Genomic DNA, 15375 nt, shown 5'->3' with positions numbered 1-15375 from the left:
AGCATACCACATTAATAAAGGGTCTTGCAATCACAAGTAAAGCCACGAGGATGGTCACTTGCTATTTAACTGCACACCTCTTTTGCACACCGACTCCTCCAAAGCCTCTCTGACACACTTTCTGACCAAGGTCATAAACTGCAGATGTCTTTCAACTAAATGAAAAGTGAATCTTTATTAATCAGATATCTATGAAGATTCCTGATAAACATTTTGTACTTTGAAAGTTGTGGCAAAGAATTTGTCAAGAGAATTGCAATTAAATATATGGTCATGGCATAAACTGAGTCTGTTTCTTTAGCTTTCCCTAAAAGGAATATAAAGAATTAATATACTAAATGTACGGTATATGGATATTTCCACATAAAGTTCATCTTTGTAGCCCCTGAATAAGGGCTTTAGTCAGTGTTAATTTGCTCTCCTGCTCATTTAGTGATGTCTGGTGTCCTTGGCAGAGTTAGTTGCTATGTTTATCAGGAAAAGATTGGCACTGATAGGAGGGACACATGAAGATTAATATCACACTACCAGTGTATTATAATCATCTCTGAGCAGAAGTGACATTCCTAGAACAGATATGGTGGAAGACAGTCTGATTCCATTAGGTACTTGGCTTTTTTTTTAGTTTCAACAGTATATTTAATTAAATTTTCCATTTCTTTGTTCTCTAGAAAAAGTACAGACAGCATCCCGATACCTTGAAGTTTACAAGTGTGACTGATTCAGCAGACATCATCCATGCTAAGACAAGCTACCTGCAATGCAGCGATGTACGTTAAGGGAGGGATTTGAAGTATCCTTTCAAGTGGCAATAATGTTTTGGTGCTGCGTCCAATTTTCCCCTTCAGATCTGAGATAGAACTTCTTCAGCAGAATAAGTAAATGTAGTTTGACAGAAGGGCAATAATTAATTCAGAGAACATACCTCGCTCTCCTTTTCTTTGACTGTAGCATTGAAAGCAAAGAGAAATCTATCGTAATTTTAGCATATTCACTGATTTTCTCACAGGAATGGGGAGCAAGATAGAGGCAAAAGAAAGCTGTGCTGTCAAATTTGATGCTGCCAGTGGCCTAATAGTAATTATCGCTTCAATGGTCCTGTCCCCAAGTGGGTGAATATAAAATTATAAACCCCAGCCAACGAAATACTTCCCCTTGGCACAAGTCTGGGTTGTGGGCTATGCTGCCTAGTGTGGTAGTAATGATAATCTGGCTATCACGAGGTGACAGCTTTACAGTTTGTTCTGAGATCGGTGCGGAGGTTGGGAAAGGAGCAACAATGTTCTGTTGTTATCACTCTTCCTGATTTATAAGACCATAAGGTATAGGAGTAGAGTTAGGCCATTTGGTGCATTGAGTCTGCACCAAGGCTGACTTATTCTCCCTACAATTCCATTCTCCTGCCTTTTCCCCATAACCTTTGACACCCTTACTAGTCAAGAACCTATCAATCCTTTATTTAAATAAACCCAATGATTTGCCATCTGTGGCAATGAATTCCACAAATTCACAGCCCTCTGGCTGAAAAAAATCCTCCTCATCTCTGTTCTAAAGGGACATCCTATTATTGTGAGACTGAAGCTCCTTCTATTCCAAATTCTTATGGAAATTGCAATTTGGTCCAGGTCATTGCAGCTCAAAGATTAACGCTGAATGAAACTGGACATTCATACAATCATGCTGTAAGTCGGAGATACAAATGGAGTTGTGATTTTAGGTCAACGGCCTTTTTCATCCTGCTCCCATTGTCCTATAAGTCTAACTTATAGCCTTAGGGTTTTGGTTTTTCCTGCTCTCCCCCTCGTTTTTGGCTGCTGGCCTTGGTCTGCATAGTTGTCGATGGACCCAGTCTCAAGATAAGGGGAAAGGTATTTAGGACCGAGATGAGGAGAAATTTCTTCTCTCAGAAAATGGCATCCCTCTGGAATTCTTTATTCCAGAAGCCATGTTGCTGATTATATTTAAGCTAGATAGATATCTATGTATCAAGGAGCTTGGGAGAATGTGTGGAAACATATAGTAAGATAAAGGATCAGCTGTGATTGCATTGTGGGAGAGCAGGATTGAAGGGATGAATGGCCTACTCTTGCTCCTATGTTTTGATGCAATAGTAAGTCCCTGCATCTGTGTGACAAGTACTGTAACACTGTAGTACCCTGGACTGGTACAAGTGTTTATTTACTATCATCCTGTGAGTTATGTGGCTCTCATTGTGCCTGTACTCAGCTGCTGTAGAGCAGAGCAGCAATAGTGGGAGCAGCCAGGAAACAGAGAGTGCTAACATCGTATTTGCCTTCCTCAACATTGACTCAACCTGAAAATTAACCTTTAGGATGTTATGCACAAGGATTCCCAAGTCTCTTTGCCTCTCAGATCTTTGGATTTTCTCCCTGTTTAGAAAATAATCTGCACATTTTTTTCTACTGCCAAAGTGCATTAACATTGTATTTCATTTGCCACTCTCTTGCCCATTCTCCTAATCTGTCCAAGTCCTTCTGCAGCCTACCTGTTTCTTCAAAACTACCTGCCCCTCCGTCAATCTTTATATCATCTGAAAACCTGGCAACAAAGCCATCTATTCCATCATCTAAATCATTGAAATACAGTATAAAAAGAAGCGGTCCCAACACCGAACCCTGCGGAGAACCACTAATCACTGGCAGCTAATCAGAAAAGGATCCACTCACTGCTTCCTACCAATCGGCCAAAGCTCTAACCATGGCAGAAACTTTCCTGTAATGCCATGGGCACTTAACTTGGTAAGCAGCCTCATGTGTGCCACCTTGTCAAAAGTTTTCTGAAAGTCCAAATATGCAACATCAACTGCATCTCCTTTATCTATCCTATGTGTAATCTTCTCAAAGAATTCCAACTGACAAAGAAAACCATGCTGACTTTTTCCTATCTTGTCCTGTTTCGCCAAGTACTCCATCATTTCATCCTTTACAATTGACTCTAACATCATCCCAACCACTGAGGTCAGGCCAACTGGTCTATAATTTCCTTTCTGCTGCTTTCCTCCTTTCTCAAAGAGTAGAGAGACATTTGGCATCATGCCAGAGTCCAATGATTTTTGAAATATCATTACTTGTGCCTCCACAATCTCTACCACTACCTCTTCCAGAACCCTAGGGTGCAGTTCACCTGGTCCGGGTGACCTGTGTACCCTCAGGACTTTCAGATTTTTGAGCATCTTCTCTCTTGTAATAGTAACTGCGCTCACTTCCCTTCCCTCACACCCTTCAACACCTGGCACACTGCCAGTGTCTTCCACAGTGAAGACTGATGCAAAATACTCATTTAGTTCATCAACCATCTCCTTGTCTCCCGTTATTATTTCTCCGACCTCATTTTCTAGTAGTCTTATATCCACTCTCATCTCTCTTTTATTTTTTACATATCTGAAAAAGCTTTTGCAATGTGAGCAGCCATTTGGGAGGTGCAGCCAAGATCTGGGGCCATCACTTGGGAAAGTGCTGTAGTGGGGAAGCTGTGCAACAGTATGATCTTGACCTACACCGAGAGAACAATCCAGAATTGTCAGGAGTCCTGTGAGCCTCTGTGCCCTTGCTGTAGAATGTTGGGTTTCTGGGTTTCTTGAGCACCTGTGTTTGCTAATTGCTGTGTTAACTAGAGTCGTTAAGCCCTTGTGATTTCTGTTTCATCTTGTCAAGTTAATTGTGACTGGCACGGGTTTTCTGCATTCTGTGATTATTTAAAGTGGACTCCTGATTAGTGCTTATCACGGGGTCCTTGTGTTGGGAATGATTTGTCTCACAGTGTCGTTCAGTCGTGCCCCTGATGTTCTGTTGGAATTCCTATCTTGTTTCCGTCTCTAACTGGGAGTCTGCCGTTCCTTCGCACCTGGGTTCATTCATTGCCAGTGTGCATCATGAGAGGAATGAGGGTGCAGCCAAAGGGGCTGCTGATCATTTCAAATAACTCAATGGTCACAAACTTGGGAAACCCTGAGCTGTCAATGCGCCAGCAAAGTCTAAGCAGGATCTGGTGTCTCTAAAGGCCTGGCAGGCCTAGGTGCTTTGTGAGTAGGCCTCCTGCCATGAGGAACCCAGCTGACCTGGCTCAGGCAGCCCTAGTCATAACAACCTCTCTGATAGCGCAGTGCAACCTGCTGTGTGTGGAAGCAGTATCTCAGCAGGCAACTGTTGGAAAGGCACTCAATGTTAGAAGACACATACTTAATAGTGTTGGAAGGTGTTTGAGCAGCAGCAGTCAGCTCTGAATTTGTGTCGATGGGTCACTCAGTGTCATCAGAGAACTGATTTAAATTGTGTGTAAACCATTGGCTTAGCAATATATACTATGGGACCGTGCAAAGCAACAATGCTGTGGAGCCTGAAGATCCAGTTTATCAGGCAGGCAGAAATGTGGAATGCTTCGTTACGGACAGTATTTATTGCAGGCGTCATGGTTACTAATAAAGCTGTTGCACGGCAGTGCTTTGTCCAGATTCACAACAAACATGATTTTAACTAGAGATGATCCCAGTAGAAAAGTGAATTTTGCATGCTTAATGCCGAAAAGGCGTCTGACCAGTTTCTAGGCTTTAGATCTTGACTATGTTGCTGCCATTTACCAGGTAAGTTATTCATTAAGCCGCGGCTGTTGTGGGATGGTGTGCTGGTAGTGTTCAAAGCACAGCCCTCTTTGGGGTTGATTAAATGTAAAAGTAAAACCTGGCCTAACCTGTTCATGGCAAATCTGAATTTGACTTGAGCCACGTGCATACATTCTTCTTTTCCTCAGGGTCCTGACTCAATCATGACATTAAATATAACAATCAGAATTGGGTTTAATATCACCAGTATATGTCATGAAATCTGTTGCCTTTGTGACACCAGTACAATGAAATACATGGTAATGAAAAAGGTCATGAATTACGTGAACGTGAATATCCAGTCCCACTAAAAAGTATTCACCCCCCCTTGAAAGTCTTCATGTTTTGTTGTTTTACAACGTTGAATGACAGAGGATTTAATCTGACATTTGTTTGACACTGATCAACAGAAAAAGACTTTCGTGTCAAAGTAAAAACAGATCTCTACAAAGTTATCTAAATTAATTACAAATATAAAACATACGATAATTGATGCATAAGTATTCACCCCCTTCAAGTCAGTATTTAGGAGATGCACCTTTGGCAGCAATTACAGCCTCGAGTCTGTGTGGATAGGTCTCTATCAGCTTTGCATATCTGGACACTGCAATTTTCCCCCGTTCTTCTTTACAAAATTGTTCAAGCTCTGTCAGACAGCATGGGGATTATAAGTGAGCAGACCTTTTCAAGTCCAGCCATAAATTTTCAATTGGATTGAGGTCTGGACTCTGACTTGGCCACTCCAGGACATTAACTTTGTTGTTTTTAAGCCATTCCTGTGTAGCTTTGGCTTTATGCTTGGAGTCATTGACTTGCTGGAAAACAAATCTTCTCCCAAGTTGCAGTTCTCTTGCAGACTGAATCAGAATTTCCCTGTATTTTGCTGCATTCATTTTACCCTCTGCCTTCACAAGCCTTCCAGAGTCTGCTGCAGTGAAGCATCCCCACAGCATGACGCAGCCACCACCGTGCTTCAGGGTAAGGATGGTGTGTTTTTGATGATGTGCTGTGTTTGGCTTATGCCAAATGTAGTGTTTAGTCTGATGGCCAAAAAGCTCAATGTTGGTTTCTTCAGATCATTGAACCTTCTTCCAGCTGACTTCAGAGTCTTCCACATGCTTCCTGGCAAACCCTAGCCGCGATTTCATGTGAGTTTTTTTCAACAGTGGCTTTCTCTTTCCCACTCTCCCATAAAGCTGCAACTGGTGAAGCATCCAGGCAACAGTTATTGTAATTGCAGTCTCTCCTATCTCAGCCACTGAAACTTGTAACTCCTCCAGAGTTGTCATGGGTCTCTTGGTGGCCTCCCACACTAGTTCTCTTCTTGCACGATCACACGGTTTTTGAGGATGGCCTGCTCTAGGCAGATTTACAGCTGTGCCATATTCTTTCCATTTCCTGATGATTGACTTAACTGTACTCCGAGGGATATTCAGTGGCTTGGAAATTTTCTTGTATCTATCTCCTGACTTGTGCTTTTCAACATCTATTTTGTGGAGTTGCTTGGGGTGTTCTTTTGTCTTCATGGTGTAGTTTTTGCCAGGATACTGACTCACCAGCAGTTGGACCTTCCAGATACAGGTGTATTTTTACTACAATCAATTGAAACATCTTGACTGTACATAGTGATTTAACTAATGATGTGACTTCTAAAACCAATTGGCTGCACCAGTGATGATTTGGTGTGTCATATCAAAGGGGGTGAATACTTACACAATGAATTATTTTGTGTTTTATATTTGTAATTAAGTTAGATCACTTGTAAAGATCTGTTTTCACTTTGCCATGAAAGAATCGTTTTCTGTTGATCAGTGTCAAAAAGCCAAATTAAATGTTGTAAAACAATAAAATATGTAAACTTCTGGGGGGTGTAAATACTTTTTATAGATAATAGATATATATATATATATATATAAACAGTACATTTATATACAGCTACATTAAATAAGTAGTGCAAAAGTAGAAATAAAAAGGTAGTAAGTTAATGTTTATGGGTTCATTGTCCATTCAGACATCTGACGGCACGTGGGGAGAAGCTGTTCCAGAACCATTGAGTCAGGCTTGTGTTCCTCCTCCTTGATGGTAGCATTGAGAACAGGGCATGTCCTAGAGGATGTTGGCACTTAGTGATGGATGCTGCCTTTCTGAGGTATTGCCTGTTGAAGATGTCCTGGATACTATAGAGGTTACCATGATACCCTGATGAAGTTGACTACGTTTACAATTCTGCAGCTTACTTTGATACTGTGTCTTAGCTCCTCCCCCTCGCATAAAAGACGCTGTTCACAGATTCAGAGATGGCTGTTAGTTTGTCACAGGAAATACAAGAAATGTTGAAGACAGGAGCGATGTGATAATATTCAGCAAATTACCCAGCCCAAGCTGAGCTGAATCCAAACACTTTATTGGAATGTACAGTCAGCCCAGTCCAATCAAGTACCTATAATTGGGTCATTTGGGCTTGAGCTGGGGAGACTGATTTAATCTTAAGTGCTTAATTAATTTCTTCCAGTCATTTAAGCCAAATCAAAGTCCAGTTCCATCGCTGTAATCTGGTTCTGATGTTTATTGTACAAATGAAGTAACGGAGTTTGACTTTTTTGAGAGGTGAAAGAGAATATTCTAATGTAAGTTAACAATGAACGAACTTTTTCAAATGTTTTTTTGCCTACAAATTTTAAGTTTCCAAGTGTTGACTAATCATCTTTAGAAGTAGCAAGCAATGATTATCTTTATTCAATGTTGCAATGAACAATCTTTAACATGATAGTAATGGACCAGTTGGGCTGAAGGGCCTGTACGTGTGCAGGGGCACTTTGTGACCTCTTGGGCCTGATATAATTTATTTTGCTATTAATGGTATCTTCTGTCTCAAATTCGGTGCTGGACAGGTCTAAATATAATCAATTTAGAATTAAATTTTCAGTTACTGGTATCTTGTATCAGTCAAGAAAAGTAATGTGTTCCCATAATTTGACAGTGCGTTAGAAACCATATAAGGTAAATTTGGTAAATATCCAAGTAGGTTTGTTTGTTATTCAGTCAAATGGCCGCTTTTGGCCTTTACTGGTCAACAGTGAGCTAATGGCAACTGCACCTCCATTTGGAGGGAGAACTGAGTTTGAAATCTAATTTAGTGGTGCACTGTGTTTCAGAGATTGTACCGATCCAGATATGCACAGACTATGCATAGATCTACGATACCACCTGACCACCCTGATTTCAAGCGAGCGCGAATCAACGCCTACAACATCAGTGATGTAAGTCACCGGACTCCGCTTTATTTCTCACATAGATGATCTTGTACTACTTCTACTCTGCCCCACCTCCTTATTTTGGCTTCTGCCACCTTACTTTCCATTCCTGCTGAAGGGTCTGGGCCTGAAGCTCTGACTCTTTATTCCTCTCCATAGATCAGGGTTTCCCAACTTTGTTATGCCATGGACCAATGCCATTAAGGAAGTGGTCCATGAACCCCTGTCATAGATGCTGACTGAGCCGCTGGATATCTACCTATGCATGAGAAGAGTTGGAATAGAAAAGTAACTAACAGCCAGATGATTGAAGAGTAGGGTTTCATTTAATAGGCAGCTTTCTATAATCTAACACTGTTAATTTCACCGCAGCATTCATTTTTGGTGACAGTGAGGGTTTAATATGAACTTGATGAATAGTAATTGTTATAGACAGCCAGTTTTGTGGCTTACTGCCAGCAGCTGGTGTCCGATGTTACTTTGTTGGATTCCTGATTTCAGCTCAAATGCTGTAAGAAAGCAACACAAAGGTTATTGCTGCTTCTCTATAGGACCAACTGTTCCAGACCAACCTTGAGCACCTCTCGCTATTCGTTCAGGGTTTTGACGGGGAACTGAGAATGCTACCTCCAGCGTGGTAATGAGAACCAGATGTGAGAGATGTTCTATTGCATAAAGTAAATTGTTGATTTTAATATTACAGAAAGCTTACAGGACATCTTGGGAACAGATAAGGGCATTGGGTTATGACCTTCGACTGGATGCTATTCCCTTCCAGACAGCCAAAGCATCCAGGGAAATAGCCAGTGATGTAAGAACTATTTCCTTTAAAATGTAAACATTTTAGCTCAATTTGCATCTACTGTTTATATTAAAAATTAATTGATTACTACGTTTTACTTGTTTGAAGATAAGAAAAACTAAAAGATCCTTAATGTCTGAATCACAAAAATTTAATGAGATGCAATCCATTAAGAAGTCCGTTACTTTTAAAATTTGCTTAGATTTTACCATGCAATATTTTTGATGAATATCATTGAATAGATTAGATTTTTGGAATGGTTTTCACGTAATGTTATTATTATTACTGCCCATTATGCCACTGGCATTTAGGACAGCAAATGTCCTCCATCTCTGGCAGTGTTCAGGTCTTCCCTTGTCGTGCCAGTAGCTTCTTAATAGTTTTCACTACTGTCTGCCATGCAGGTCCCAGGTCGAGACTGAGGAACTGAACAGAACCCCAGAACCTGGAGGACCAGTGGACCACTCTTGGTCTGGCCTCTACCCTTCGCCCTGTTTGGCATGGCTGACCCTACCAATAGCCAAAGCATAAAACCCTGACTCCAGCCAACATAGCTCTCTGGATCATTGAGGCATACAAGCCTCCGAACCGTGACAAGGTCGTGGTCCACATAATGTACACAAAAGCAATATTGACTATTTGTGTTTGTCTTTTATAAAAGAGTATTTGCTATCAACAACAAATTTTAAATATAGGTTTTAATGACTGCTCAGAATTAGAATTGGTACCATCATATTGATAAATAAAATGATTTTGACATAATAAAATTATAAGCTTGATCTTTATAGCATTAGATGCATGTAAAAGCATTTGGTTTTAAAAGTTTTCTTTCTCTGGTAGTACAAATACAAGCAGGCATTTGTGCAGGAGAGAGGCCAACAGATAGGCTGCCGCACTGTTGACGATGACAGAAAAATGAGGCATTTCCTGGCTGCCAGTAGACTCCAGAGTGCAACTGAATACAAGAGGCAATTTGAGGAGGGCAAATCCAAGTACCGAATACACATGGACCAGCCTGGCTTTATACAAGCTAAAAGAAGCCAGGAACAAGCCAGTAATATTAACTACAGGCAGCACCTACATCATTGGACATGTGACCCAGAGCAACTGAATGTGAAGCATGCTCGAGAAGCTTACAAACTACAAAGTGATGTAAGTAATGATGATTGTTTTCTTAAACAATCTTGAACAAACGTTTGAAAACACAAGGCAAGTTCTTTTGCAAGGTCAAGGGGGAACAGCCTTGTTATATGTGTTTTCCTTACACTTATGAAGCAAGGCTCAGACAAAACCATGTAGTTACATTATAAATAAGTTCATTTAGTATGCATTTATTATGTCACAGCATGTAGGAACCATAACAATTCTTTTGGCCCTCGACTAGAAGTGCTCAGGTAAGGAATTCGTTGAAACTGTCCATGAGAAAAACAGGAATGTTTCAAGCTCAGTATACAAAGGACGGCCGTGACGGGTTCTTGGTAATATGGCGAATCGGGTTTATTGTCACAGACCTGTTGTGAAATTTGTTTAATTTTTTTTATTGAGATACAGCATAGAATAGACCCTTGTAGCCCTTCATGCTGCGCTGCTCTGCAATCCCCCAATTTAATCCTAGCCTAATCACGGGCCAATTTACAATGGCCAATTAACCTACCAACCTTCCACAGTCTTTGGACTGTGGGAGGAACCCAGAACATCCAGCAGAAACACATGGGGAGAACGTACAAACTCCTTACAGGCAGCAGCAGGAATTAAGCCTGTACTGTAGTGTTGTGCTAACCACAATGTTAATGTACGGTGTTTTGTGGTAGCAGTGAAGGGCAGGCATATAGCAAATTGCTATAAGCTATTATAAATTGTGCAAAAGAGGGATAGTGAGGTAGTATTCATGGAACGTTCAGAAAGCCAATATCAGGGGCATTTAGGGCGGCAATGAAAATCCCCCATCTCGGGATGTCCAAAGCTTCCTTCATCGTGTCAGTAGCTTCCTTTCAGTTTTCACCACTGTCAGTCATGCAGGTCCCAGGTTGAGACTCAGGAATACCGTTATACTCAGATGTAGAAGGATTCTTCATTGTTGTTTCTGTAACAATTTTGTTTCACCAGTCAGAGTTGTTAGCCCTGAGTGGAACTCCTGAACCTGGAGGATTGGTGGGCCATTCTTAGCCTGGCCTCTACCCTTTGACCCATTTAGCATGGGTGACCCTACCAAAAGCCAAAGCATAAAGTCCTTACTCCAGCCAACATAGCTCACCGGGTCATTGAGGTACACAAGCCTCCAAGCCATGACAAGGTTGTGGTCCTCTTAGAGGAGTTTACAATACACAAGACCATAACACATAGGAGCAGAATTAAGCCATTCAACCTTTAACATCTGCCGGATGATGCTGAGGATGTTCTACGAGTCTGTGGTGGCCAGTGCTATCATGTTTGCTGTTGTGTGCTGGGGCAGCAGGCTGAGGGTAGCAGACACCAACAGAATCAACAAACTCATTCATAAGGCCAGTGATATTGTGGAGTGGAACTGGACTCTCTGACAGTGGTGTCTGAAAAGAGAATGCTGTCCAAGTTGCATGCCATCTTGGACAATGTCTCCCATCCACTCCATAATGTACTGGTTAGGCACAGGAGTTCATTCAGCCAGAGACTCATTCCACCGAGATGCAACACTGAGCATCATAGGAAGTCATTCCTGCCTGTGGCCATCAAACTTTACAACTCCTCCCCTGGAGTGTCAGACACCCTGAGCCAATAGGCTGGTCCTGGACTTATTTCCACATGGCATAATTTACTTATTATTTTTTAATTATTTATGGTTTTATATTGCTATAATTCTACACTATTTTTGGTTGGTGCGACTGTAACGAAACCCAATTTGCCTCGGGATCAATAAAGTCTGTCTGTCTGTCCGTCTGTCCATCAAAGAAGCCAACATAACTGGAAAATAAGATTGAACTATATGAAGGCATAAATTAGCAAATTCAGTATAAATATTGAAGTCACAATTCTCCTCACTAACTACTGGAATCCATACTGTAGCGTAAGATGTTGCAAAGTGCTCTTATGTCCTGAGTGATTGTGGGGCAGGGTGAGCTGGAGTTTTGATTAACTGTAAATGTTTTCCTAGGTTGCATACAAATCTGACCTCAACTGGACTCGTGGGATTGGTTGGACACCTCCCGGTTACCATAAAGTTGAAATGGCTAGGCGTGCTGCTAACATGGCCTATGCCCAAGGGCTGGACCCTCAGGAAGCTGCTATTCAATATGAGCAATTCATGGTGAGTAGTATTACATTAGAACACCAAACATATCCTTTCATCTTCCTCACATTCATGTGCCTATCTAAACATCTCTTAAAAGCCTTCAATATATTTGCCTATACCACTGAACCAAGCTGCACATTCCAGACGTCCACCACTTCCTGAGTAAAAAAATTATCCCTCACATGCCCTTTGAACCTACCCCCTTTCACCTTCAATACATGCCCCATTAGGACAGGGATTCCCAACCCTGGGGTTCATGCACCCCTTGCTTAATAGTAGGAGTTCATGGCATAAAAAAGGTTGGGAACCAATGTTCTCTCTGAAGTGTGCACTTGTGCCCACACACACAGCTTTTGCTACTTGCCCATAATGGAATTTAAAATGCATACGAAAGGTTGTCACCCTCTACCTCATTGGCGTGTTAAGTATATTTCACAACCATGCACAAACACATTTCCTTTTCCGGTTTCTGATGTGGACAGTGTGAACAATGTGGGGTTTGCGACAATTTGTCTGCAGATTTTGAAACTGGCTTATTTATGCCGTTTTTATTGAAGAAGTTATTCAGTGAGCACATGTTGTTGCCACTGGGCAAAAATTGCACAATACAAGATTTTTGTGCACACACTGGTCATTACAAATTGGAGGGAACGTTGTTGGGAACCCCTGAGTTGGGGCATGTGACAAATTATTGGGTCAGTCAATAATTATCGATGATAAGATACTCATCAAAACCATCATAATCAGTGCAAAAATTGCTGGAAATCTGAACTAAAATGCCAGAGACTCTGAGTAGAACAGGTTGCAGCTGCAGAGAGGGGGAGAGAGTTAACTTTTCATTTTGACCCAGAATGTGAACTCCACAGATGCTGCCTGACCACTGAATGTTCCCAGTACTTTTCTGTTTTATTGTCATCAGTATAAAATCATTCTCCCCGACAGTCACCATAACCAAAACCCGTCAAGATATTTGCAGGAATAACCAGGATCTGCTCCTGTTCTGACCCTGTAAGTCCACAAGAATCTGTGTGGTGATGTGGAGCATCAGGCACTTTGTGAAATTTCTCTGCCTTTATAATGATAGACAACCAGGTATCACAGCACATAAACTTTTGAAGAATATTCTTTTTGTCTGATGTATTAGTGGTTTCTGTGCTTTGAAGAAACAGCTCTGAATCTGTGCATCAATGGCATAGGTTCATTAAAGGAACATTATACACTGAAAGCATATAAGTGAACCAGATAATATATGATCTAAATTTAAACTGTATGTTCCCTGAGTAATATTGAGTGTGATAAGAAATGAGTTCACCAAAAATAAAGCTTTAATATGACAGCCACAGTCAAAATGAAAGCATCAGAGAATTAAGAATATCATACTTAACATTCAACATCTGATGTCAAATGAAGATCTTAATAAATATCAGATTCAGGTTAAGCTGTGCTTATGCATTTGGAGTTTTACTGACCTACATCTATTCCTGCAAGGATCAATGCTTTTGAATACAAAATATTAAACTGGAACTTTGGGAATCATTCCGGTGAGTAGTTTGCTCACGTTTCAAAAAGCTGAATGAACAACGTGAACCCTTGAAATGAATGGGCAGAATACAAAAGTGCACTGTGCACCCTGGCTTCAGATATGTCCTCTGGCAGATGAGACTCCCCAGGAGAGCAGCAAGTTAAATAAGCACCTTTTAAACTACAAGAAATCATTTATATGTCTGTGTACTCAGAATGATGTGAAGGGGTCTAATCATATTACATTGAAGGACAATGTAAAGTACCCTAAATTTCTGAAGTTTTAATGCTTGGAGCTATTCTTTGTGCTTTCTTGATGGTTGCGCTGGGAAATGATTGATGTCTTATGGAATGTGACTGAAATGTATTAGCACAGAATTATTATGCATGAGTCCAAAAGCTCACATTCCCCTTTTTGTTATCAGCGAGCTCAAGCAAACAGGAGTACAGAAGAATTTCAGCGGACAGATGTGATGCCAGATGCAACTGAAATACTTCAAGCAAAAAGATTCAAGATGAAACTCAGTGAAAAATAAAATGCTCACATGGCTAATTGCTGTCCTACTTTTTAAATGGCACATTTTCCCAACATTATATATAAGCTACATTTAATTTTTAGTCAAACTTTGCATACATAATTAATGCACCTTCTGCACTGCAAGGTACTTCTCTTTATCAATTTTCTATTCAGTCATGCATTAAACAATTTTAAATTGTAATTTTTGTCTAATTTTAAAGAAAGTATGCATTAAAAGTGATAGAAGTCTTAAAGTATATTGTGGTTTGTAAATGTTATTAGCCTTTTCGATAGTCTAACTCATTTTGCATTAGCACAGGGTCATATTTGATTCAGAGTTCACCATAAGTGATGGGGAGGCTTTCTTTGTTAAGCAATCAATACTCAAACCATTGAAGGTGCTTCAACAAAGTCTACTTAACTTTTGACCATCAGGTGGCCAAAATCTATCTTCAGAATTGGCCTTCAGTGATGCCTGAAGTATGAAAAGGACACTTTGCAGAGGACTTAGAAAGTCTGCTGAAGTGGAAATTTGGTTTGTAGGTTAGACGTGTTAGAGGACAAGTCCAGACAGAAGGAAGATGGGCATCAGCAATGGGCTGCAAGATTTTCCTAATGCAGCCATTGTAAAACTGACATCGTAAAGCAAATAACTTCACATAGTAACTTAAGATATAACATATATCATCCATGATCATGTTTTTATTAACAATCGCCTACCATTCTATAACAGAGATGACTGTCCAGGTTGGATCTTTCCTTCTTCAAAGTTCTCTCTCTACTGCCCACTATGTCACTGGTGTTTAGGGCAGCAATGAAGGTCTTCCATCTCTGGCGGTGGCCAGGGCTTCCTTCATTGTGCTGGTAGCTTCCTCTCAGCTTTCACTACTGTTGGTCATGCAGGTTCTGGGTGGAGACTCAGGAATACCGTTGCACTCAGATGTAGAAGGATTCCTCATTGCTGTTTCTGTGACAGTTTTGTTTGATCAGTCAGAGCTGATACCCCTGAGCTGAACCCCTGAAACCTGGAGGACCAGTGGACAACTCTTTTCTGGCCTCTACCCTTTGACCTGTTCGGCATAGGTTTAAATTAAGTTTATTATCAGTTCAAACTAAATTTAAATTAAATTCATTATCAATGAAGGTACAGAATATATCACTATATACTACCTTAAGATTCATTTTCTTGCAGGCATTCACAGTAGAACAAGAAAATATAACAGAATCAATGAAAAACTATATGCAAAGACTGACAAATAAAATCAATGTGCAAAGGAAGACAAACTGTACAAATTAAAAAAATACACACAATAATGACAAGCACATAAATAAATAATATTGAGAACATGAGTTGTACAGTCCTCGAAACTGAGTCCATTGGTTCTGGAATCAGTTCAG

General features: G+C 40.6%; 1 protein-coding gene across 2 annotated transcripts in view; it reads left to right on the top strand.

Annotated features, from left to right (window-relative positions):
* nrap (nebulin-related anchoring protein) overlaps positions 1-14234 on the top strand; it is a 122311-nt gene extending 108077 nt beyond the window's left edge. For both annotated transcript variants that reach the window (XM_073027792.1, XM_073027790.1), the window contains 6 exons: positions 672-770; positions 7774-7878; positions 8576-8683; positions 9515-9826; positions 11802-11954; positions 13886-14234. In XM_073027792.1, the coding sequence (XP_072883893.1) occupies positions 672-770; positions 7774-7878; positions 8576-8683; positions 9515-9826; positions 11802-11954; positions 13886-13996 (888 nt within the window). In that variant the 3' untranslated portion in view covers positions 13997-14234. The remainder of the gene's footprint in view (positions 1-671; positions 771-7773; positions 7879-8575; positions 8684-9514; positions 9827-11801; positions 11955-13885) is intronic.
* The last annotated feature ends 1141 nt before the right edge of the window (positions 14235-15375 follow it).

This window comes from Hemitrygon akajei, chromosome 23, assembly GCF_048418815.1.
Source record: "Hemitrygon akajei chromosome 23, sHemAka1.3, whole genome shotgun sequence".
Lineage (NCBI taxonomy): Eukaryota > Metazoa > Chordata > Chondrichthyes > Myliobatiformes > Dasyatidae > Hemitrygon > Hemitrygon akajei.
This window is presented reverse-complemented; position numbering and strand designations above follow the sequence as displayed.